At 40.6% G+C, this 22,976-nt stretch overlaps 1 protein-coding gene across 1 annotated transcript in view; it reads right to left on the bottom strand.

Annotated features, from left to right (window-relative positions):
• The window catches only part of TGDS (TDP-glucose 4,6-dehydratase), a 465,953-nt gene that overhangs the window by 410,097 nt on the left and 32,880 nt on the right, over positions 1-22,976 (bottom strand). Inside the window, exon 2 of the mRNA XM_053707844.1 lies at positions 21,859-21,925. Coding sequence (XP_053563819.1) covers positions 21,859-21,925 — 67 coding nt within the window. The remainder of the gene's footprint in view (positions 1-21,858; positions 21,926-22,976) is intronic.

The raw sequence follows: 22,976 nt of genomic DNA, 5'->3' as shown, positions 1-22,976 counted from the left end.
TATGAAGCGAAGACCAAGTTGCAGCCTTGCAAATCTGTTCAACAGAGGCCTCATTCTTGAAGGCCCAAGTGGAAGCCACAGCTCTAGTAGAATGAGCTGTAATTCTTTCAGGAGGCTGCTGTCCAGCAGTCTCATAAGCTAAACGAATTATGCTACGAAGCCAAAAAGAAAGAGAGGTAGCGGAAGCTTTTTGACCTCTCCTCTGCCCAGAGTAAATGACAAACAGAGAAGACGTTTGTCGAAATTCCTTAGTTGCCTGTAAGTAAAATTTTAGAGCACGGACTACATCCAGGTTGTGCAGTAGACGTTCCTTCTTTGAAGAAGGATTTGGGCATAAAGAAGGAACAACAATCTCTTGATTGATATTCCTGTTAGTAACTACCTTAGGTAAGAACCCAGGTTTAGTACGCAGGACTACCTTATCCGAATGAAAAATCAAATAAGGAGAATCACAATGTAAGGCTGATAATTCAGAGACTCTTCGAGCCGAGGAAATAGCCATTAAAAATAGAACTTTCCAAGATAACAACTTTATATCAATGGAATGAAGGGGTTCAAACGGAACGCCCTGTAAAACATTAAGAACAAGGTTTAAACTCCATGGTGGAGCAACAGTTTTAAACACAGGCTTAATTCTGGCCAAAGCCTGACAAAAAGCCTGGACGTCAGGAACTTCTGGCAGACGTTTGTGTAACAGAATGGACAGAGCTGAGATCTGTCCCTTTAATGAACTAGCAGATAAACCCTTTTCTAAACCTTCTTGTAGAAAAGACAATATCCTAGGAATCCTAACCTTACTCCAAGAGTAACCTTTGGATTCACACCAATATAGGTATTTACGCCATATCTTATGGTAAATCTTTCTGGTAACAGGTTTCCTAGCCTGTATTAAGGTATCAATAACTGACTCAGAAAATCCACGTCTTGATAAAATCAAGCGTTCAATTTCCAAGCAGTCAGCTTCAGAGAAGTTAGATTTTGATGTTTGAAGGGACCCTGTATCAGAAGGTCCTGTTTCAGAGGTAGAGACCAAGGTGGACAGGATGACATGTCCACCAGGTCTGCATACCAAGTCCTGCGTGGCCACGCAGGTGCTATTAGAATAACTGATGCTCTCTCTTGTTTGATTCTGGCAATCAATCGAGGAAGCAACGGGAAGGGTGGAAACACGTAAGCCATCCTGAAGTCCCAAGGTGCTGTCAGAGCATCTATCAGGACTGCTCCTGGATCCCTGGATCTGGACCCGTAACGAGGAAGCTTGGCGTTCTGTCGAGACGCCATGAGATCTATCTCTGGTTTGCCCCAACGTCGAAGTATTTGGGCAAAGACCTCCGGATGAAGTTCCCACTCCCCCGGATGAAAAGTCTGACGACTTAAGAAATCCGCCTCCCAGTTCTCCACTCCCGGGATGTGGATTGCTGACAGGTGGCAAGAGTGAGACTCTGCCCAGCAAATTATCTTTGATACTTCCATCATAGCTAGGGAGCTTCTTGTCCCTCCCTGATGGTTGATGTAAGCTACAGTCGTGATGTTGTCCGACTGAAACCTGATGAACCCCCGAGTTGTCAACTGGGGCCAAGCCAGGAGGGCATTGAGAACTGCTCTCAATTCCAGAATGTTTATTGGCAGGAGACTCTCCTCCTGACTCCATTGTCCCTGAGCCTTCAGAGAATTCCAGACGGCACCCCAACCTAGAAGGCTGGCGTCTGTTGTTACAATTGTCCAGTCTGGTCTGCTGAATGGCATCCCCCTGGACAGATGTGGCCGAGAAAGCCACCATAGAAGAGAATTTCTGGTCTCTTGATCCAGATTCAGAGAAGGGGATAAGTCTGAGTAATCCCCATTCCACTGACTTAGCATGCACAGTTGCAGTGGTCTGAGGTGTAAGCGTGCAAAGGGTACTATGTCCATTGCCGCTACCATTAAGCCGATTACCTCCATGCATTGAGCCACTGACGGGTGTTGAATGGAATGAAGGGTGCGGCAAGCACTTTGAAGTCTTGTTAGCCTGTCCTCTGTCAGGTAAATCTTCATTTCTACAGAATCTATAAGAGTCCCCAGGAAGGGAACTCTTGTGAGTGGAACGAGTGAACTTTTCTTTTCGTTCACCTTCCATCCATGTGACCTTAGAAATGCCAGCACTAACTCTGTATGAGACTTGGCAGTTTGAAAGCTTGAAGCTTGTATCAGAATGTCGTCTAGGTATGGAGCTACCGAGATTCCCCGCGGTCTTAGTACCGCCAGAAGAGCACCCAGAACCTTTGTGAAGATTCTTGGAGCTGTAGCCAATCCGAATGGAAGAGCCACAAACTGGTAATGCCTGTCTAGGAAGGCAAACCTTAGGTACCGATAATGATCTTTGTGAATCGGTATGTGAAGGTAAGCATCTTTTAAATCTACAGTGGTCATGTATTGACCCTTGGAAATACAATTCAATTAGAATAATATTAAAATGTACTGTGCCTTTAAGAAGCACAGAAGATCTATGACAGTTGAAAATTAATAAATTGAAACAGTTATAGCCTCAATCCTTGTAAACAACACAACTTTAGCAAAGGTTTAATCCCATTAGCAAAGATAACAAATTCTGAAAGCAGGAAACAAATTACAGAATAAACGTTTTTTATCTCAGTCAAACTATAATTCTCACAGCTCTGCTGAGAGAAATTACCTCCCTCAAAATAAGTTTTGAAGACCCCTGAGCTCTGTAGAGATGAACCGGATCATGCAGGGAATACAATGAGTTGCTGACTGAAATATTTGATGCATAGAAAAAGCGCCAAAAAAACGGCCCCTCCCCCTCACACACAGCAGTGAGGGAGAACAGAAACTGTCAGAAAAACAGATTAAGCAACTGCCAAGTGGAAAAATAGTGCCCAAACATTTATTCACACAGTACCTCAGCAAATGAAAACGATTTTACATTCCAGCAAAAACGTTAAACATAATCTCTAGTTATTAAACAGCTTTATGTATTTCTTACAGTGTAATTCTAGTGAAGTACCATTCCCCAGAATACTGAAGTGTAAAGTATACATACATGACATTATATCGGTATGGCAGAATTTTCTCATCAATTCCATTGTCAGAAAATAAAAACTGCTACATACCTCTATGCAGATTCATCTGCCCGCTGTCCCCTGATCTGAAGTTTACCTCACTCCTCAGATGGCCGAGAACAGCAATATGATCTTAACTACTCCGGCTAAAATCATAGCAAAACTCTGGTAGATTCTTCTTCAAACTCTGCCAGAGAGGTAATAACACACTCCGGTGCTATTTTAAAATAACAAACTTTTGATTGAAGATATAAAACTAAGTATAATCACCATAGTCCTCTCACACATCCTATCTAGTCGTTGGGTGCAAGAGAATGACTGGGAGTGACGTAGAGGGGAGGAGCTATATGCAGCTCTGCTGGGTGAATCCTCTTGCACTTCCTGTTGGGGAGGAGTAATATCCCAGAAGTAATGATGACCCGTGGACTGATCACACTTAACAGAAGAAATGTATTTTGTTTGATCAATAGTCCTTTTGGGCTTGAGATTAAACAGAATTTATTAATATTCCTGTGTTAGAAGGCAAACAAACTGACATTATCTTACACAGGGTTATTCTTAAAGAGACATTAAACTGTTCAGTACAACTACAATGCAATGGTTACTATTCACCATGTTATTGTTTTTCCTCTTGTGCCTGCAGCTGTATTCAAAGTAATTCTCTTATTTTAACCCCTTACAAATATTAGTTAGTGAGGCTCTGTATCTTCTTACTGGGCATTGTCATTTTGTAGCTTATAATTAACTTTTAAACTGTTTGAAAAAAAATGCAAAATTTAGCACTTCTGCTCACTATTATGTGAGCTAAACTGAAAAGGTAGAGCTGTCAAAAAGCAGAACTGTGAAAGTGCAGTGCCCCTATCACAGGGTGCAAGAATACATAAGCTACAAGATGGTGGCGCCCAGTATAAAATGCAGATCTTTACCAACTAGATTCTGTAATGAGTTAAAATAAGAGAATAGCTTTAAAGAGAGCAGCCGGTACAGGAGTCAAAACAATAGCACTGTGAGTAGTAACCATACTACTGTAGTTGTACCCAGCAGCTTAATATCTCTTTAAAATCGGCTTTGCCTCTAGCCCTCATGTTCTAATGTTATACAATACATTTCTAGCACTATTAAGAGCTGCATAATCTGTGTGCAATATCAATTTTCTAATAAAGTCACTATTAGTGTCATATTGGCACCAACTGCTGAAACTAGGTTAGTCATTTACCTTACATACCATCTTTGTCAACCATGCGCCTGAAACCTCACCAATGGGACCACAGTTTGTGACTGGCTAACAATCTGTTCTTGAGTGGTTGTAAGCTATTCAGCTACTAAATGATTTAGCTTTAACTAATTATTATTTTCTTTTGCATCACTGTATCACAATAGCAGAATTATGGGTTCCTGCAACCATTTCATGGTCAAACATATTTTTCTATATTTCTTTTAAACTTTTTTGTCAACTAAATATCAGTGAATTGTTAAGCATAAATAATACAATTGACTAGGTACCACCAGAGTTTGAGGCTGAAGCACCCAGACATATACTGCTTGCCAGTATATCATTGTAAAGTTTTACTGTGAAATATTTGCAGCTCAAGAGCTCCTTTTTGTTCAGCAACATGTAGCTCAAAGTATGTAAAGTAAGTAGATCACTCAAATACTGACCATGGATATCTGAATTGTAGAAAAGGAGTTAGACAGAGGCATACCGTTTTATATTTCTCAGTCTGGTTTCATAATGCCCAGCTAAGCTTGAGATATCAAAAGGAAAATTACTGCAAAGAAACCTTTACTGGGAAAACTAAAACAGTCTCAAGGGATTCAATCCCACTAATTAAATGCTGATTATTACATTCCAATTAGAGCTTATTCTCAGATTAAAAGAACCGTACAGTCCGTGAAAGGTACATCAATTCGAGATATGCTTAAAAGGCACAAAGTCTGTGGTAGAGTATGGGCAAACTACAGACACAAACTTCACATATCAGAATTGTGTTTCTTGGCTAAAAACTAATTTCATAAAGATTTATAAAGCTTGAATAAAACAGTACAAAGGGAACCGCCTTCTATAAACCAGCATTACATTTCCTACAACTGGAAGCGCTTCTTGCATCCAATTTATTTATGTTTGTCTACATAAAGCATAACAACAAATAAAAGTGGAAACGGTATAACTTTTTGAGGTATTTTTGCTGCTTAAAGGGACATAATACTCGTATGCTAAATCAATTAAAACTGATGCAGTATAACTGTAAAAAGCCGACAGGAAAATATCACCTGAGCATCTCTATGTAAAAAAGGAAGATATTTTACCTCACAACTTCATCAGCTCAGCAGAGTAAGTTCTGTGTAAAAAGTTATACTCAGCTGCTGCCCAGCTGTAGGTAAAAAAAATAAATAAAAAAATGAAATGAACTGCAGCCAATCAGCATCAGCAGTGCTGAGGTCATGAACTCTTTTACTGTGATCTCATGAGATTTCACTTAACTCTCATGAGATTTCATTGTAAACATCCTTTAAACTGAATAGGGAAATAACATGAGAGTGCACGAGGCTCAACCCCTTAGCTGTCCTGGGACAGACATACTGATTTGCTGCTTAGAAGTCCTTTACAATGGGATGTGGCTACTGAGGAACTTTTGAGGTAAAATATCTTTCTTTTTTACATAGAGATGTTCAGGTGATATTTTCTAGACAGCTTTTTACAGCTATGCTGCATCACTTTCAAGTGTTTCAACATTTGGGTATTATGGCCTTTTAAATAATCGGACCTTAAATCAATAGTGGGAAAGATAATTGAAGAGATTATAAGGGATTTTTATTGATGAGTTTATTCGTGTAAACAAGATTAGGAGTTCAAATCAGCATGGGTTTATGAGAAATAGATCATGTCAAACTGATCTAATTAGATACTATGAGGAAGGAAGTAAAAATATAGAAAAAGGGGAATCAGTTGATGTTATATACTTGAATTTTGTATACGAAGGCATTTGTTACAGTACCACATGAGAGATTAATGTACAAAATTAAAGGTACATTCTACACCTTGGTCATCTGAAAGTCTTACCTTAGATTAAGCTGCAAATAGCCTCCTGCACCTTTTCTATATCATGCAGCAGGAATGGTAAAAACAAAATTTATGCTTACCTGATAAATTCCTTTCTCCTGTAGTGTGGTCAGTCCACGGGTCATCATTACTTCTGGGATATTAACTCCTCCCCAACAGGAAGTGCAAGAGGATTCACCCAGCAGAGCTGCTATATAGCTCCTCCCCTCTACGTCACCTCCAGTCATTCGACCAAGGACCAACGAGAAAGGAGAAGCCAAAGGGTGTAGTGGTGACTGGAGTATAATTCAAAAAATTTTTTACCTGCCATAAAAAACAGGGCGGGCCGTGGACTGACCACACTACAGGAGAAAGGAATTTATCAGGTAAGCATAAATTTTGTTTTCTCCTGTTAAGTGTGGTCAGTCCACGGGTCATCATTACTTCTGGGATACCAATACCAAAGCTAAAGTACACGGATGACGGGAGGGACAGGCAGGCTCTTTATACGGAAGGAACCACTGCCTGAAGAACCTTTCTCCCAAAAACAGCCTCCAAAGAAGCAAAAGTGTCAAATTTGTAAAATTTGGAAAAAGTATGAAGAGAAGACCAAGTTGCAGCCTTGCAAATCTGTTCAACAGAAGCCTCATTCTTAAAGGCCCAAGTGGAAGCCACAGCTCTAGTAGAATGTGCTGTAATTCTTTCAGGAGGCTGCTGTCCAGCAGTCTCATAGGCTAACCGTATTATGCTACGAAGCCAAAAAGAGAGAGAGGTAGCCGAAGCTTTTTGACCTCTCCTCTGACCAGAATAAACGACAAACAGGGAAGACGTTTGTCGAAAATCCTTAGTTGCCTGTAGATAAAATTTCAGGGCACGGACTACATCTAGATTGTGTAGCAGACGTTCCTTCTTCGAAGAAGGATTAGGACACAAAGATGGAACCACAATCTCTTGATTGATATTCCTGTTAGTGACCACCTTAGGTAGGAACCCAGGTTTAGTACGCAGAACTACCTTGTCTGAATGAAAAATCAGATAAGGAGAATCACAATGTAAAGCAGATAACTCAGAGACTCTTCGAGCCGAGGAAATCTCCATTAAAAACAGAACTTTCCAAGATAACAGCTTGATATCAATGGAATGGAGGGGTTCAAACGGAACACCCTGTAAAACATTAAGAACTAAGTTCAAACTCCATGGTGGAGCAACAGTTTTAAACACAGGCTTGATCCTAGCTAAAGCCTGACAAAAAGCTTGAACGTCCGGAACTTCTGACAGACGTTTGTGTAAAAGAATGGACAGAGCTGAAATCTGTCCCTTTAAGGAACTAGCGGATAAACCCTTTTCTAAACCTTCTTGTAGAAAAGACAATATCCTCGGAATCCTAACCTTACTCCATGAGTAACTCTTGGATTCGCACCAATATAAGTATTTGCGCCATATCTTATGGTAAATCTTTCTGGTAACAGGCTTCCTAGCCTGTATTAAGGTATCAATAACTGACTCAGAAAAACCACGTTTTGATAAAATCAAGCGTTCAATTTCCAAGCAGTCAACTTCAGAGAAATTAGATTTTGATGTTTGAAGGGACCCTGGATCAGAAGGTCCTGTTTCAGAGGTAGAGACCAAGGTGGACAGGATGACATGTCCACTAGATCTGCATACCAAGTCCTGCGTGGCCATGCAGGCGCTATTAGAATCACTGATGCTCTCTCCTGTTTGATTCTGGCAATCAATCGAGAAAGCATCGGGAAGGGTGGAAACACATAAGCCATCCCGAAGGTCCAAGGTGCTGTCAAAGCATCTATCAAAACCGCTCCCGGATCCCTGGATCTGGACCCGTAATGAGGAAGCTTGGCGTTCTGTCGAGACGCCATGAGATCTATCTCTGGTTTGCCCCAACGTCGAAGTATTTGGGCAAAGACCTCCGGATGAAGTTCCCACTCCCCCGGATGAAAAGTCTGACGACTTAGGAAATCCGCCTCCCAGTTCTCCACTCCCGGGATGTGGATTGCTGACAGGTGGCAAGAGTGAGACTCTGCCCAGCGAATTATCTTTGATACTTCCATCATTGCTAGGGAGCTTCTTGTCCCTCCCTGATGGTTGATGTAAGCTACAGTCGTGATGTTGTCCGACTGAAACCTGATGAACCCCCGAGTTGTTAACTGGGGCCAAGCCAGAAGGGCATTGAGAACTGCTCTCAATTCCAGAATGTTTATTGGTAGGAGACTCTCCTCCTGATTCCATTGTCCCTGAGCCTTCAGAGAATTCCAGACAGCGCCCCAACCTAGTAGGCTGGCGTCTGTTGTTACAATTGTCCAGTCCGGCCTGCTGAATGGCATCCCCCTGGACAGATGTGGCCGAGAAAGCCACCATAGAAGAGAATTTCTGGTCTCTTGATCCAGATTCAGAGTAGGGGACAAGTCTGAGTAATCCCCATTCCACTGACTTAGCATGCACAATTGCAGCGGTCTGAGATGTAGGCGTGCAAAGGGTACTATGTCCATTGCCGCTACCATTAAGCCGATCACCTCCATGCATTGAGCTACTGACGGGTGTTGAATGGAATGAAGGACACGGCATGCATTTTGAAGCTTTGTTAACCTGTCTTCTGTCAGGTAAATCTTCATTTCTACAGAATCTATAAGAGTCCCCAAGAAGGGAACTCTTGTGAGTGGAAAGAGAGAACTCTTCTTTTCGTTCACCTTCCATCCATGCGACCTTAGAAATGCCAGTACTAACTTTGTATGAGACTTGGCAGTTTGAAAGCTTGAAGCTTGTATCAGAATGTCGTCTAGGTACGGAGCTACCGAAATTCCTCGCGGTCTTAGTACCGCCAGAAGAGCACCCAGAACCTTTGTGAAGATTCTTGGAGCCGTAGCCAGTCCGAATGGAAGAGCTACAAACTGGTAATGCCTGTCTAGAAAGGCAAACCTTAGATACCGGTAATGATCTTTGTGAATCGGTATGTGAAGGTAAGCATCCTTTAAATCCACTGTGGTCATGTACTGACCCTTTTGGATCATGGGTAAAATTGTCCGAATAGGAACTCTTAGGAATTTGTTTAGGATCTTTAAATCCAAGACTGGCCTGAAAGTTCCCTCTTTTTTGGGAACCACAAACAGATTTGAGTAAAACCCTTGTCCTTGTTCCGACCGCGGAACCGGATGGATCACTCCCATTAATAAAAGATCTTGTACGCAGCGTAGAAACGCCTCTTTCTTTATTTGGTTTGTTGACAACCTTGACAGATGAAATCTCCCTCTTGGGGGAGAGGATTTGAAGTCCAGAAGGTATCCCTGAGATATGATCTCTAACGCCCAGGGATCCTGGACATCTCTTGCCCAAGCCTGGGCGAAGAGAGAAAGTCTGCCCCCCACTAGATCTGTTCCCGGATCGGGGGCCCTCAATTCATGCTGTCTTAGGGGCAGCAGCAGGTTTCCTGGCCTGCTTGCCCTTGTTCCAGGACTGGTTAGGTCTCCAGCCTTGTCTGTAGCGAGCAACAGCTCCTTCCTGTTTTGGTGCAGAGGAAGTTGATGCTGCTCCTGCTTTGAAATTACGAAAGGAACGAAAATTAGACTGTCTAGCCTTAGGTTTGGCTCTGTCTTGAGGCAGGGCATGGCCTTTACCTCCTGTAATGTCAGCGATAATTTCTTTCAATCCGGGCCGGAATAAGGTCTGCCCTTTGAAAGGTATATTAAGTAATTTAGATTTAGAAGTAACGTCAGCTGACCAGGATTTTAGCCACAGTGCTCTGCGCGCCTGAATGGCGAATCCAGAATTCTTAGCCGTAAGTTTAGTTAAATGTACTACGGCATCCGAAATAAATGAGTTAGCTAACTTAAGGGCTTTAAGCTTGTGTGTAATCTCATCTAATGGAGCTGATTCAAGAGTCTCTTCCAGAGACTCAAACCAAAATGCTGCTGCAGCCGTGACAGGCGCAATGCATGCAAGAGGTTGCAATATAAAACCTTGTTGAACAAACATTTTCTTAAGGTAACCCTCTAACTTTTTATCCATTGGATCTGAAAAGGCACAGCTATCCTCCACCGGGATAGTGGTACGCTTAGCTAAAGTAGAAACTGCTCCCTCCACCTTAGGGACTGTTTGCCATAAGTCCCTTGTGGTGGCGTCTATTGGAAACATCTTTCTAAATATCGGAGGGGGTGAGAACGGCACACCGGGTCTATCCCACTCCTTAGTAACAATTTCAGTAAGTCTCTTAGGTATAGGAAAAACGTCAGTACTCGACGGTACCGCAAAATATTTATCCAAGCTACACATTTTCTCTGGTATTGCAACTGTGTTACAATCATTCAGAGCCCCTAACACCTCCCCTAGTAATACACGGAGGTTTTCCAGCTTAAATTTAAAATTTGAAATGTCTGAATCCAGTTTGTTTGGATCAGAACCGTCACCCGCAGAATGAAGCTCTCCGTCCTCATGTTCTGCAAATTGTGACGCAGTGTCTGACATGGCCCTAATATTATCAGCGCACTCTGTTCTCACCCCAGAGTGATCACGCTTACCTCTTAGTTCTGGTAATTTAGCCAAAACTTCAGTCATAACAGTAGCCATATCCTGTAATGTGATTTGTAATGGCCGCCCAGATGTACTCGGCGCTACAATATCACGCACCTCCCGAGCGGGAGATGCAGGTACTGACACGTGAGGCGAGTTAGTCGGCATAACTCTCCCCTCGTTGTTTGGTGAAATATGTTCAATTTGTACAGATTGACTTTTATTTAAAGTAGCATCAATGCAGTTAGTACATAAATTTCTATTGGGCTCCACTTTGGCTTTAGCACATATAGCACAGATATCTTCCTCTGAATCAGACATGTTTAACACACTAGCAAATAAACTAGCAACTTGGAAATACTTTTCAAGTAATTTACTATAATATGAAAACGTACTGTGCCTATAAGAAGCACAGAAAAAGTTATGACAGTTGAAAATTAATAAACTGAAAAGTTATAGCATCAAATCTTTGTAAAAACACAATTTTAGCAAAGGATTGCTCCCATTAGCAAAGGATAACTAACCCTGATAGCAGAAAAAAAAAAAAAATACAGAAATAAACGTTTTTTATCACAGTCAACTACAATCTCACAGCTCTGCTGTGAGTGATTACCTCCCTCAAAACAAGTTTTGAAGACCCCTGAGTTCTGTAGAGATGAACCGGATCATGCAGGGAAGACAATAAACTTCTGACTGAATTTTTTGATGCGTAGCAAAAGTGCCAAAAAAGGCCCCTCCCCCTCACACACAACAGTGAGAGAGATCAGTAAACTGTCATAAATTAAATAAAACGACTGCCAAGTGGAAAAAATTAGTGCCCAAAACATTTTTTCACCCAGTACCTCAGAAAATTAAACGATTTTACATGCCAGCAAAAAACGTTTAACATTAAATAAATTAAGTGTTATTAAAAAGCCTGTTGCTAGTCCCTGCAAATTAGGCTAAAGTCTTATGCATATAGTATAATTCCAGTGAAGTGCCATTCCCCAGAATACTGAAGTGTAAAATATACATACATGACAGCCTGATACCAGTTGCTGCTACTGCATTTAAGGCTGAGTTTACATTATATCGGTATGGCAGAATTTTCTCATCAATTCCATTGTCAGAAAATAATAAGCTGCTACATACCTCTTTGCAGATTAATCTGCCCGCTGTCCCCTGATCTGAAGTTTACCTCTCCTCAGATGGCCGAGAAACAGCAATATGATCTTAACTACGCCGGCTAAAATCATAGAAAAAACTCAGGTAGATTCTTCTTCAAATTCTACCAGAGAAGGAATAACACACTCCGGTGCTATTATAAAATAACAAACTTTTGATTGAAGGTATGAAACTAAGTATAATCACCACAGTCCTCTCACACATCCTATCTATTCGTTGGGTGCAAGAGAATGACTGGGGGTGACGTAGAGGGGAGGAGCTATATAGCAGCTCTGCTGGGTGAATCCTCTTGCACTTCCTGTTGGGGAGGAGTTAATATCCCAGAAGTAATGATGACCCGTGGACTGACCACACTTAACAGGAGAAAAAGTTATTTTAAAATTAATATTGTTTCTGGCCACTTTGACATGACTGCCAAGCTCAGCCCACTGCATATGACATCCAATCTCAAAAGGCTCGCTAATTGGATTCAACAGACTGTCAATGCTATTCAGCAGAGTGCCTGGAGGCAACCCAGATTGTGTCATCAGTGGGTTGAGCTTAGCAGCCATTTCAAACCGGCAAGAAACACTATTCATTTTAAAATAACTTTTTTACTGTTCCTGCTGCATGTTATAGAAAAGGTTCAGGAGCCTATTTGCATCTTAATCTAAGGTAAGACTTTAAGATTACTAAGGTGTAGACTGTCCCTTTAAGGGACTGAATAGCTGAAAATTTAAGCTCATAGATAAATAACTGGATAAAAAGACAGGGAGTAACGAGCAGTAGTAAATGGATCATACTCAGATTAGACAAAGGTAATTAGTGGAGTCCACCAGGGATCAGTACTGGGTCCTGAAATTTTTATCAATGACTCTGAGCAAGGAATACATAGCAACATCTCTATTTTTGCAGATGATACAAAGTTGTGTAAGGTCATTAGGTCAGTGCAGAATGAAACTGCTTTACAAGGGATCTACAAAAATTAGAAGAATGGGCAGGTAAATGGAAAATGAGATGTAATACTAAAAATTGCAAGGTTCTACATTTTGGAAGTAAAAATAAGCAGGTAATCTATTATTTAAAGGGACACTAAACCCATTTTTTTTTCTTTAGTGATTTAGATAGAGCAGTAATTTTAAGTAACTTTCTAATGTACTCCTATTATCAATTTTTCTTCATTCTATTGCTATCTTTATTTAAAAAGCAGCAATGTAAAGCTTAAAAGGGACAGTATACACCAATTTTCATATAACTGCATGTAATAGATACTACTCTAAAAAATAATATGCACAGATATAAAAATACAGTATAAAACCGTTTAAAAACTTACTTAGAAGCTTCAAGTTTAGCTCTGTTTAAAAGGTTACTAGAACACCCACTGCAAGTGGGAAATATCAGACACTACCCCCTCCTTTGCATATAAAAAGACCCTTTACACAAACAGAAGCAAGCTGGAGTAGGTATACGTCGGTATTCTCCTAAAACTTTGGGGCTTGGTTACGAGTCTGAAAATCAGAGCAATGTTATTTAAAAAAGTAAATTTATGCTTATCTGATAAATTAATTTCTTCTATGGTAAGACGAGTCCACAGATTCATCCTTTACTTGTGGGATATTATCCTCCTGCTAACAGGAAGTGGAAAAGAGCACCACAGCAGAGCTGTCTATATAGCTTCTCCCTTAGCTCCACCCCCCAGTCATTCGACCGAAGGTACAGGAAGAAAAAGGAGAAACTACAAGGTGCAGAGGTGACTGAAGTTTAAATAAAAAAAATATAATCTGTCTTAAAATGACAGGGCGGGCCGTGGACTCGTCTTACCATAGAAGAAATTAATTTATCAGGTAAGCATAAATTTACTTTTCTTCTATAAAAAGGTAAGACGAGTCCACGGTTTCATCTTTCACTTGTGGGATACAATACCAAAGCTACAGGACACGGATGAATGGGAGAGACAAGACAGATGGTTAAACAGAAGGCACCACTGCTTGAAGAACTTTTCTCCCAAAAATAGCCTCCGAAGAAGCAAAGGTATCAAATTTGTAAAATTTGGAAAAGGTAGAAGCGAAGACCAAGTCGCAGCCTTACAAATCTGTTCAACAGAAGCAACATTTTTAAAAGCCCATGTGGAAGCCACCGCTCTAGTAGAGTGAGCTGTAATTCTTTCAGGAGGCTGCTGTCCAGCAGTCTCGTATGCCAAACGGATGATGCTTTTCAGCCAAAAGGCAAGAGAGGTAGCCGTAGCTTTTTGACCTCTACATTTTCCAGAATAGACAACAAACAAAAAAGATGTTTGACGGAAATCTTTGGTCGCTTGCAAGTAAAACTTTAAAGCACGAACCACGTCCAAGTTGTGCAATAGACGCTCCTTCTTAGAGGAACGATTAGGACACAGAGAAGGAACAACAATTTCCAGATTAATATTCTTATTAGTAACAACCTTAGGAAGGAATCCAGGTTTGGTACGCAAAATCACCTTATCAGCATGGAAAACAAGATAAGGCGAGTCGCATTGCAATGCAGATAGTTCAGAAACTCTTTGAGCCGAAGAGATAGCAACTAAAAACAGAACTTTCCAAGATAGAAGCTTGATATCTATGAAATGCATAGGTTCAAACGGAACCTCTTGAAGAACTTTAAGAACTAAATTCAAACTGCATGGCGGAGCAACAGGTTTAAACACAGGCTTGATTCTAACTAAAGCCTGACAGAACGACTGAACGTCTGGAACATCTGCCAGACGTTTGTGCAGTAAAATTGATAAAGCAGATATCTGTCCCTTTAAGGAACTAGCTGATAGCCCCTTCTCCAATCCTAGGAATCCTGATCTTACTCCACGAGTAGCCTTTGGATTCGCACCAATAAAGATATTTACGCCATATCTTATGATAAATTTTCCTGGTGACAGGCTTTCGAGCCTGAATCAAGGTATCTATGACCGACTCCGAGAAACCCCGCTTGGATAAGATCAAGCGTTCAATCTCCAAGCAGTCAGCCGCAGAGAAACTAGATTTGGATGCTGGAACGGACCTTGGATCAGAAGGTCCTGTCTCAGTGGCAGCGTCCATGGTGGAAGAGATGACATGTCCACCAGGTCTGCATACCAAGTCCTGCGTGGCCACGCAGGTGCAATCAAAAACACCGAAGCTCTCTCCTGTTCGATTCTGGCAATCAAACGAGGAAAAAGAGAAAATGGTGGAAACACATAAGCCAGGTTGAACGACCAGGGACTGCTAGAGCACCTATCAGTACTGCCTGAGGGTCCCTTGATCTGGACCAGTAACGAGGAAGTTTGGCGTTCTGACGAGACGCCATCAGATCCAATTCTGGTGTGCCCCATTGCTGAATCAATTGTGCAAACAGCTCCGGATGGAGTTCCCACTCCCCCGGATGAAATGTCTGACGACTTCGAAAATCCGCTTCCCAGTTCTCCACCCCTGGGATATAGATTGCTGATAGATGGCAAGAGTGAGTCTCTGCCCATCAAATTATTTTGGAAACCTCTATCATCGCTAGAAAACTCTTTGTTCCCCCCTGATGATATATGCTAAAGTCATGATATTTTCCGACTGGAATCTTATGAATCTGGCCGACGCCAGCTGAGGCCACGCCTGAAGCGCGTTGAATATCGCTCTCAGTTCTAGAATATTTATCGGGAGGAGAGCCTCCTCCCGAGTCCACAAACCCTGTGCTTTCAGGGAATTCCAGACTGCACCCCAGCCCAATAGGCTGGTGTCCGTCGTCACTATGACCCACGCAGGCCTGCGGAAACACATTTCCTTGGACAGATGATCCTGTGACAACCACCAAAGAAGAGAGTCTCTGGTCTCTTGCTCCAGATTTATCTGAGGAGATAAATCTGCATAATCCCCATTCCACTGTCTGAGCATGCAAAGTTGCAGTGGTCTGAGATGCAAGCGAGCAAACGGAACTATGTCCATTGCCGCTACCATTAAGCCGATTACCTCCATACACTGAGCCACTGACGGCCGAGGAATGGAATGAAGAGCTTGGCAGATGGATAAAATTTTTGATTTCCTGACCTCCGTCAGAAAAATTTTCATGTCCACCGAATCTATCAGAGTTCCCAGGAATGGAACCCTTGTGAGAGGGATAAGTGAACTCTTTTTTACGTTCACCTTCCACCCGTGAGATCTTAGAAAAGCCAACACGATGTCCGTGTGAGACTTGGCTAGTTGGTAAGTCGACGCCTGGATTAAGATATCGTCCAGATAAGGTGCCACAGCTATGCCCCGCGGCCTTAGAATTGCCAGAAGGGACCCTAACACCTTTGTGAAAATTCTGGGAGCCGTGGCCAACCCGAAGGGAAGAGCCACAAACTGGTAATGCTTGTCCAGAAAGGCAAACCTGAGGAACTGGTGATCTTTGTGGATTGGAATGTGTAGATACGCATCCTTTAAATCCACGGTGGTCATATATTGACCCTCCTGGATCATCGGCAAAATAGTCTGAATGGTCTCCATCTTGAAGGATGGGACACTGAGAATTTTGTTTAGGATCTTGAGATCCAAAATTGGTCTGAAGGTTCCCTCTTTTTTGGGAACCACAAACAGATTGGAGTAGAACCCTTGCCCCTGGTCTGTTTTCGGAACTGGGCAGATCACACCCATGGTATATAGGTCTTCTACACAGCGTAAGAACGCCTCTCTCTTTGTCTGGTTTACAGACTATTGAGAAAGATGGAATCTCCCCCTTGGGGGAGAATCTTTGAAATCTAGAAGATACCCCTGGGTTACGATTTCTAAAGCCCAGGAGTCCTGAACGTCTCTTGCCCAAGCTTGAGCAAAGAGAGAAAGTCTGCCCCTACTAGATCCGGTCTCGGATCGGGGGCTACCCCTTCATGCTGTCTTGGTGGCAGCAGCGGGCTTCTTGGCCTGTTTACCCTTGTTCCAAGTCTGGTTAGGTCTCCAGACTGACTTGGATTGATCAAAATTCCCCTCTTGCTTTGCGGCAGGGGAAGAGGTAGAGGGACCACCTTTGAAGTTTCGAAAGAAACGAAAATTGTTTTGTTTGGTCCTCATCTTATTCATCTTATCCTGAAGAAGGGCATGGCCTTTCCCTCCAGTGATGTCTGAAATGATCTCTTTCAGTTCAGGTCCGAATAGGGTCTTACCCTTGAAAGGGATGGCTAAAAGCTTAGCCTTTGATGACACATCAGCAGACCAGGACTTAAGCCATAACGCTCTACGCGCTAAAATGGCAAACCTGAATTCTTTGCCGCTAATTTAGTTAGTTGAAAAGCGGCATCTGTAATGAAAGAATTAGCTAGCTTGAGAGCCCTAATACTATCCAGAATATCATCTAATGGGGTCTCAACCTGAAGAGCCTCTTCCAGAGCCTTGCACCAAAAGGACGCTGCAGTAGTTACAGGAACAATGCACGCTATAGGTTGGAGAAGAAAACCTTGATGAACAAATATTTTCTTCAGGAGACCCTTTAATTTTTTATCCATAGGATCTTTGAAAGCACAATTGTCCTCAATAGGTATAGTTGTACGCTTAGCCAGAAATAACTCCCTCCACCTTAGGGACCGTCTGCCACGAGTCCCGCACGGCATCTGATATGGGAAACATTTTCTTAAAAGTAGGAGGGGGAGCGAACGGAATACCTGGTCTATCCCACTCCTTGGTAACAATTTCCGAAATCCTCTTCGGGACCAGAAAAACATCAGTGTAGGCAGGAACCTCTAGGAATCTGTCCATTTTACACAATTTCTCTGGAACTACAATAGGGTCACAATCATCCAGAATCGCTAAAACCTTCCTGAGCAATAAGCGGAGGTGTTCTAGTTTAAATTTAAAAGCCGTCATATCTTAGTCTGTCTGAGGGAACATATTTCCTAAGTCAGAAATCTCTCCCTCAGCCAGCAAATCCCTCACTTCAGAACATTGTGAGGGTATATCGGATATGGCTAATAAAGCGTCAGTAGGCTCAGCGTTTGTTCTCACACCAGACCTACTGCGCTTCCCCTGCAACCCAGGCAGCTTAGATAAAACCTCTGTGAGGGTAGTATTCATAACTGCGGCCATATCTTGCAGGGTGAAAGAATTAGACGCACTAGAAGTACTTGGTGTCGCTTGTACGGGCGTTAATGGTTGTGACACTTGGGGAGAATTAGATGGCATAAACTGATTCCCTTTTGACTGAGAATCATCCTGCAACATACTTTTAGTAGCTAAAATATGTTCTTTACAATTTATTGACCTTTCAGTGCATGAGGGACACATTCTAAGTGGAGGTTCCACAATGGCTTCTAAACATATTGAACATCGACTTTCCTCAATGTCAGACATGTTGAACAGTCTAGTAATGACTACAAACAAGCATGAAAACACTTTATTTAGTGAAAAAAAAATAACAATCTTAAAAAACGGTACTGCGCCTTTAAGAGAAAAAAAGCATACACGTTCTGCAAAACGGCCTAAACTTGCATGCAAACTGGATTGAAAATAGGCCCAGATCCGGAAAAAAGCACCCTCAGCACCTTGCCACAGCCCTGCTGTGGCCCTACCTGCCCTCAGGGATAGAAATGTGGGGTTAAAGCTTCGATTTGGCCCAAAACATCCACCAGGGCCCTCAGGAGTTAGAGCTTGCTGCGAGAAACTAACTGCGCATCTGAGGCGCGAAAATAGGCCCCGCCCATCTCACTCGATGTCTCTACAGCCTCAAAGAACTGCACCAGAGCGGTTATAACTAGCCATGTGGGTTCTGAGACCCAGAAATTAAGCCATGTGTGCCCTCAATAAAGTTGCCCAAAACGTTATTGCCACAAAACGTTAAAGCACTCCCAGATCATAAAAACGTTTGCCCACAAACATTTACAACTTAGTGTCAACCATATTTGCAATTGGCTCCTTTTGCAAGCTTAGTAATGCCCTTCTTATTAGCTCTATGATTACTGCTTACCCTTACCCTCCTGGGTATAATGTCAGCCTTTCTGAAATACACAGTCTCTCCAGAAAAATATGACTGAACATACCTCACTGCTGCATAGCATGAAACCGTTCCTCACACTGAAGTTTCCTGTACTCCTCAGCCTCTGTGGGAACAGCACTGGATCTTAGTTACAAATGCTAATATCATCATCATCGAGGCAGCAGTCTTCATTCATCTGCTGCCTCAGAGTAAATAGTACACACCGGTACCATTTAAAATAACAAACTCTTGCTTGAAGAAATTAAAAAACTAATATTTTATCACCTCTTTCACTTTACCCTTCCTAGTACTTAGAGTAGGCAAAGAGAATGACTGGGGGGTGGAGCTAAGGGATGAGCTATATAGACAGCTCTGCTGTGGTGCTCTTTGCCACTTCCTGTTAGAAGGAGGATAATATCCCACAAGTAAAGGATGAATCTGTGGACTCGTCTTACCTTTATAGAAGAAATAAGCGAAACTATCCATTTAAAAAACAAAAACGGGCTATATAAATAGATTATCTACAAAACATTTATGCAAAGAAAAAAAAAAACGGAATGTATAATGTCCCTTTAAGAGCCGGCCCATTTTTGGTTCATGCTTGGGATATGCTTGCTTATTGGTTTGCTAAATGTAGCCACCAATAAGCAAGCGCTATCCAGGGTGCTGAACTTAAAATGGTCTGGCTCCTAAGCTTTAAATTCCTGCTTTTTAAATAAATATAGCAAGAGAATGAAGAAAAATTAATAGTAGGAGTAAATTAGAAAGTTTCTTAAAATTGCATGCTATATCGGATTCATATAAGTGAAAGAAAAAGAGGTCCTGAAAGGAGAACTATTGTCTTCACACTGACCTTGTTGAATATTGATTAGAGGTGAGCAGTCTGAAGTGTGCAATGAGCATAGATTTAAATTGTACACACAAAAAAAACCTATTTAAAGATTAGGGAAAAGAAAGAATGCTCTTTTAGCACATGGATAATGAATTTAGAATTAAAATTTAACTTTCAATAGCGAGTTAAATAAAATGACAGCTTAAGTAATAATATATAATGTATTATGTTGGCATGCCAGAAAAAAAAGAGTTTTAAAAACACAACTCCGTGGAGAGAGACTTGTTACACTTTGTATGAGCGGGTTACAATGTTGCTTGATACTTTATGATTACAAAAGCATTACACTCTGGGTTTAGGAGGAGTGAGATTATACCATTTTTGTGAACGGCTCTAATTGGAATCAATATCCAGTAGTAACCCCTGTATTGGAGTAGAGTTACGGTTCAATTTTAGGTTATTAACACCCTCCCATCCTTCCCATCATTTGTTAGCAACAGTTGACTAATAAGTCTTAAGTTTTTTAAGTTTTAAGCTTAAAGTTTATAAATCTAAATACACAGAGTGCTGGTTAAAATTAGAACAGGTGCACCTGACGCGGTCGCGTTTCACTTTACGCTTCCTCAGAGGGGTCCGGCGGGCTATTTGACAGCAGTTTATCTCAGGTTGAAAAGCCTGCCCACTCGGCATTGATTGGTCGAGCGATGCATTAGAGGAGATCTACTATTGGTTAATCTTACTGTCTTTTAAATTAAATGCCGCGTATGCTTTGCGAGTTAATGGTTAACCCTTTGTTTTCCCGAGTGCAAGAGGGGATCGTAGGATGAATATTTCTGAAAAAATACAATATAATACTTGCTTTTGGTAGTATGATGTATTGTCGATGAATCAGATTGGAATAATATATATAATGAAATAAAGAGGAATATTTATTACTCATCTTTGTATCTGATTCATTTACTTGCTCATACTATTTCCTCTCTTATATCGATATGCGGTTATGGGAATTGAATAATCTAACTTAAAACAGTAAAATGGTTAAGTGTAATAGGTGTTATAAGTTTTAGTGCATAAGGCTAGATAATATTGAGTGTGTGGCAATAAAAAGTGGTGGTTTAGTAATTTAAGAAAAAGGGTAAAAACTGCCCAGAATAGGACAATAAAAATAGATCAAATGAAGTTATTTGGTGAGGGATGTGATCTGAATGTAAGGGATTTGTGAAAGGAACAACAATGATAAGTGAATTGTGTGTTTGGACATTAGTTTAGAAAGGAGCTAGGTCTTGGAATAATAAGGGGACATGACAGTCCTGATAGGGGGTAATAGTGTGAAAAAAATGTTTGTGGAAAAAAGGAGGATGACAAATGTGAATGAGTGGGAACAATAGTGCTTGGGATGGGAAAGGGAGAAAGACAGGGACATTGAAGGGGACTTATTATTAGAGGAACACATAGTTATTAAAGTCATTTAGACCAAAGGGTTTCACTGTGTTAAGTAAATGGATCATGAAAGAAAAACATTTGAGTTTAGTATCCCTTTAAATGGGACTAGACTTGGCAAAACAGAGGAGGAAAGGGATTTGCGAGTAGTAATAGATAACAAGCTAAAGATGGGTGCACAATGCAGGGCAGCGGCGTCTAAAGCTAATAAGATACTAGCATGTATTGAAAGAGACATTGATGCAAGGGTGGAAAGCATATTTCTGTCACTATATAAATCCTTGGTCAGACTTCATATTGAGTATGAAGTGCAGTTCTGTGGACCAATCTCAAAAAAAGACATTGCAGACTTAGAAAAAGTTCAGAGAAGGGCCACAAAGCTAATAAGGGGAACAGAGAATTTAAGCTATGAGGAGAGGTTACTCAAACTGGGTCTGCCTTCTCTAGAAACACGGCATTAGAGAGGTGACATGATTACTTTATATAAATATATTCAAGGCCCATATACAGAGATGGCAGAAGCTCTGTTTATTCCAAAACAAAATTTATGTGGCAATTTAAGGCTGAAGGGAGATTTAATCTCCAGCAATGTAAATGTTTTTACAGAAAGAGCAATCAAAGGAGGTAGTAAATGCCAATACCTTAGATAAGTCTTAAAATAGTTTAGATACATTTATGGCTAAAAACAAAATTCAGGGATATGATTGCTTAAATGGGTCACCTTTTTTAATGGGAGCTTTTATCGTAAGTATATTAAGACTTGTAAAGGTTAAACTCAATGCCCCGCTGTCTTTTTCCAGCCACATCTAATATGTTACTAAGTTAAATGAAATGTAGTAAAAATAAAAATCTAATGTTTTATTAGTTTAAGACTCCTAATTACTTACCTTATCCAGGTTAATTATACGATAATCAGGATAGTTTTCAACAAGTGAAATGATCATATGAGATGCTCTATTAAAAGATAAAAAAATGCATAAATTAAGAACACAAATTAGCATAACATTTTATTCATATGCCAACACATGCAGCACAATTACATGCACATAAATTATCTACCCTTGTTTAGGACACTGTCAGAATCCTGGTAATAATTATTTTAGTAAAAGAGATAAAAATACAAAAGAAAATATGGGGTGTTGATGTTATAAAAACAAAATGTATTATAAATATGCACCAAGGCATTCACCCACATTAAAAGGCTTATATTGATTTAGTCCTATATTTTTCCTGTATTAAAAAGTTCCTCTAATATTAGTGAACATCTGATTTACAACATATAATAATTTAAATCTTCAATATTTAGTGGTAAACTTCTATCAGGAGAAGTTGATAGATGACAATTTGACAAGATGTCAACAAAAATGTGTAAAGATTTCGGTATTAGATAACTAAAGCAATACACTTTAAGAATCTCTTAAGTAGCTCATGCAAGCCTTATGTTGTACAGTCTTATATGGACTATCACAGATCAGAATTTAAGATTCCATTAATGCATATGCCCCTAAGGAGGTCTGATCTTGAATGATTGCACTTACAAACATCAGAGGAAATAAAAATGCTTCCAGGGTTTCTGAATACAAAAAGTGTATGAAGGTTGAATGTGATGTAACACATGAAGGAGTATGATCATCATAAGACCAAGTGAACCTCTCAGAAGCCATCAATAAAATGTAGTTACAAAAGGCAACTTGTCAAAGAACAATTTATTTTTTTAAAGTGTTGGGATTCAATTTAATTCAGAATATTGAGCACAGTAAAGAACCAACATACAATGAAGCTGATACAGTAATATATTATAAAGCTATTCTCATGATCCTATAACATGATAAACTATTAATCAAGAATGCATATCAAGCACAAGTGTTTGTGTATATGCAAAAAAAATGAAATAATCTCATTTAGTATTTCTAAATAAAAAATGAGCTTGATCGATCATTTATTATTTATTTAAACGGTAAACAGTACAAAAACCCTTACCCCATTAAGATTTAGGGCAGAAAAA

The sequence above is a fragment of the Bombina bombina genome, chromosome 3, assembly GCF_027579735.1.
Source record: "Bombina bombina isolate aBomBom1 chromosome 3, aBomBom1.pri, whole genome shotgun sequence".
NCBI classification, from domain to species: domain Eukaryota; kingdom Metazoa; phylum Chordata; class Amphibia; order Anura; family Bombinatoridae; genus Bombina; species Bombina bombina.
Note: the sequence above shows the minus strand (reverse complement) of the source record. Positions and strands in the feature narration are given on the sequence as shown.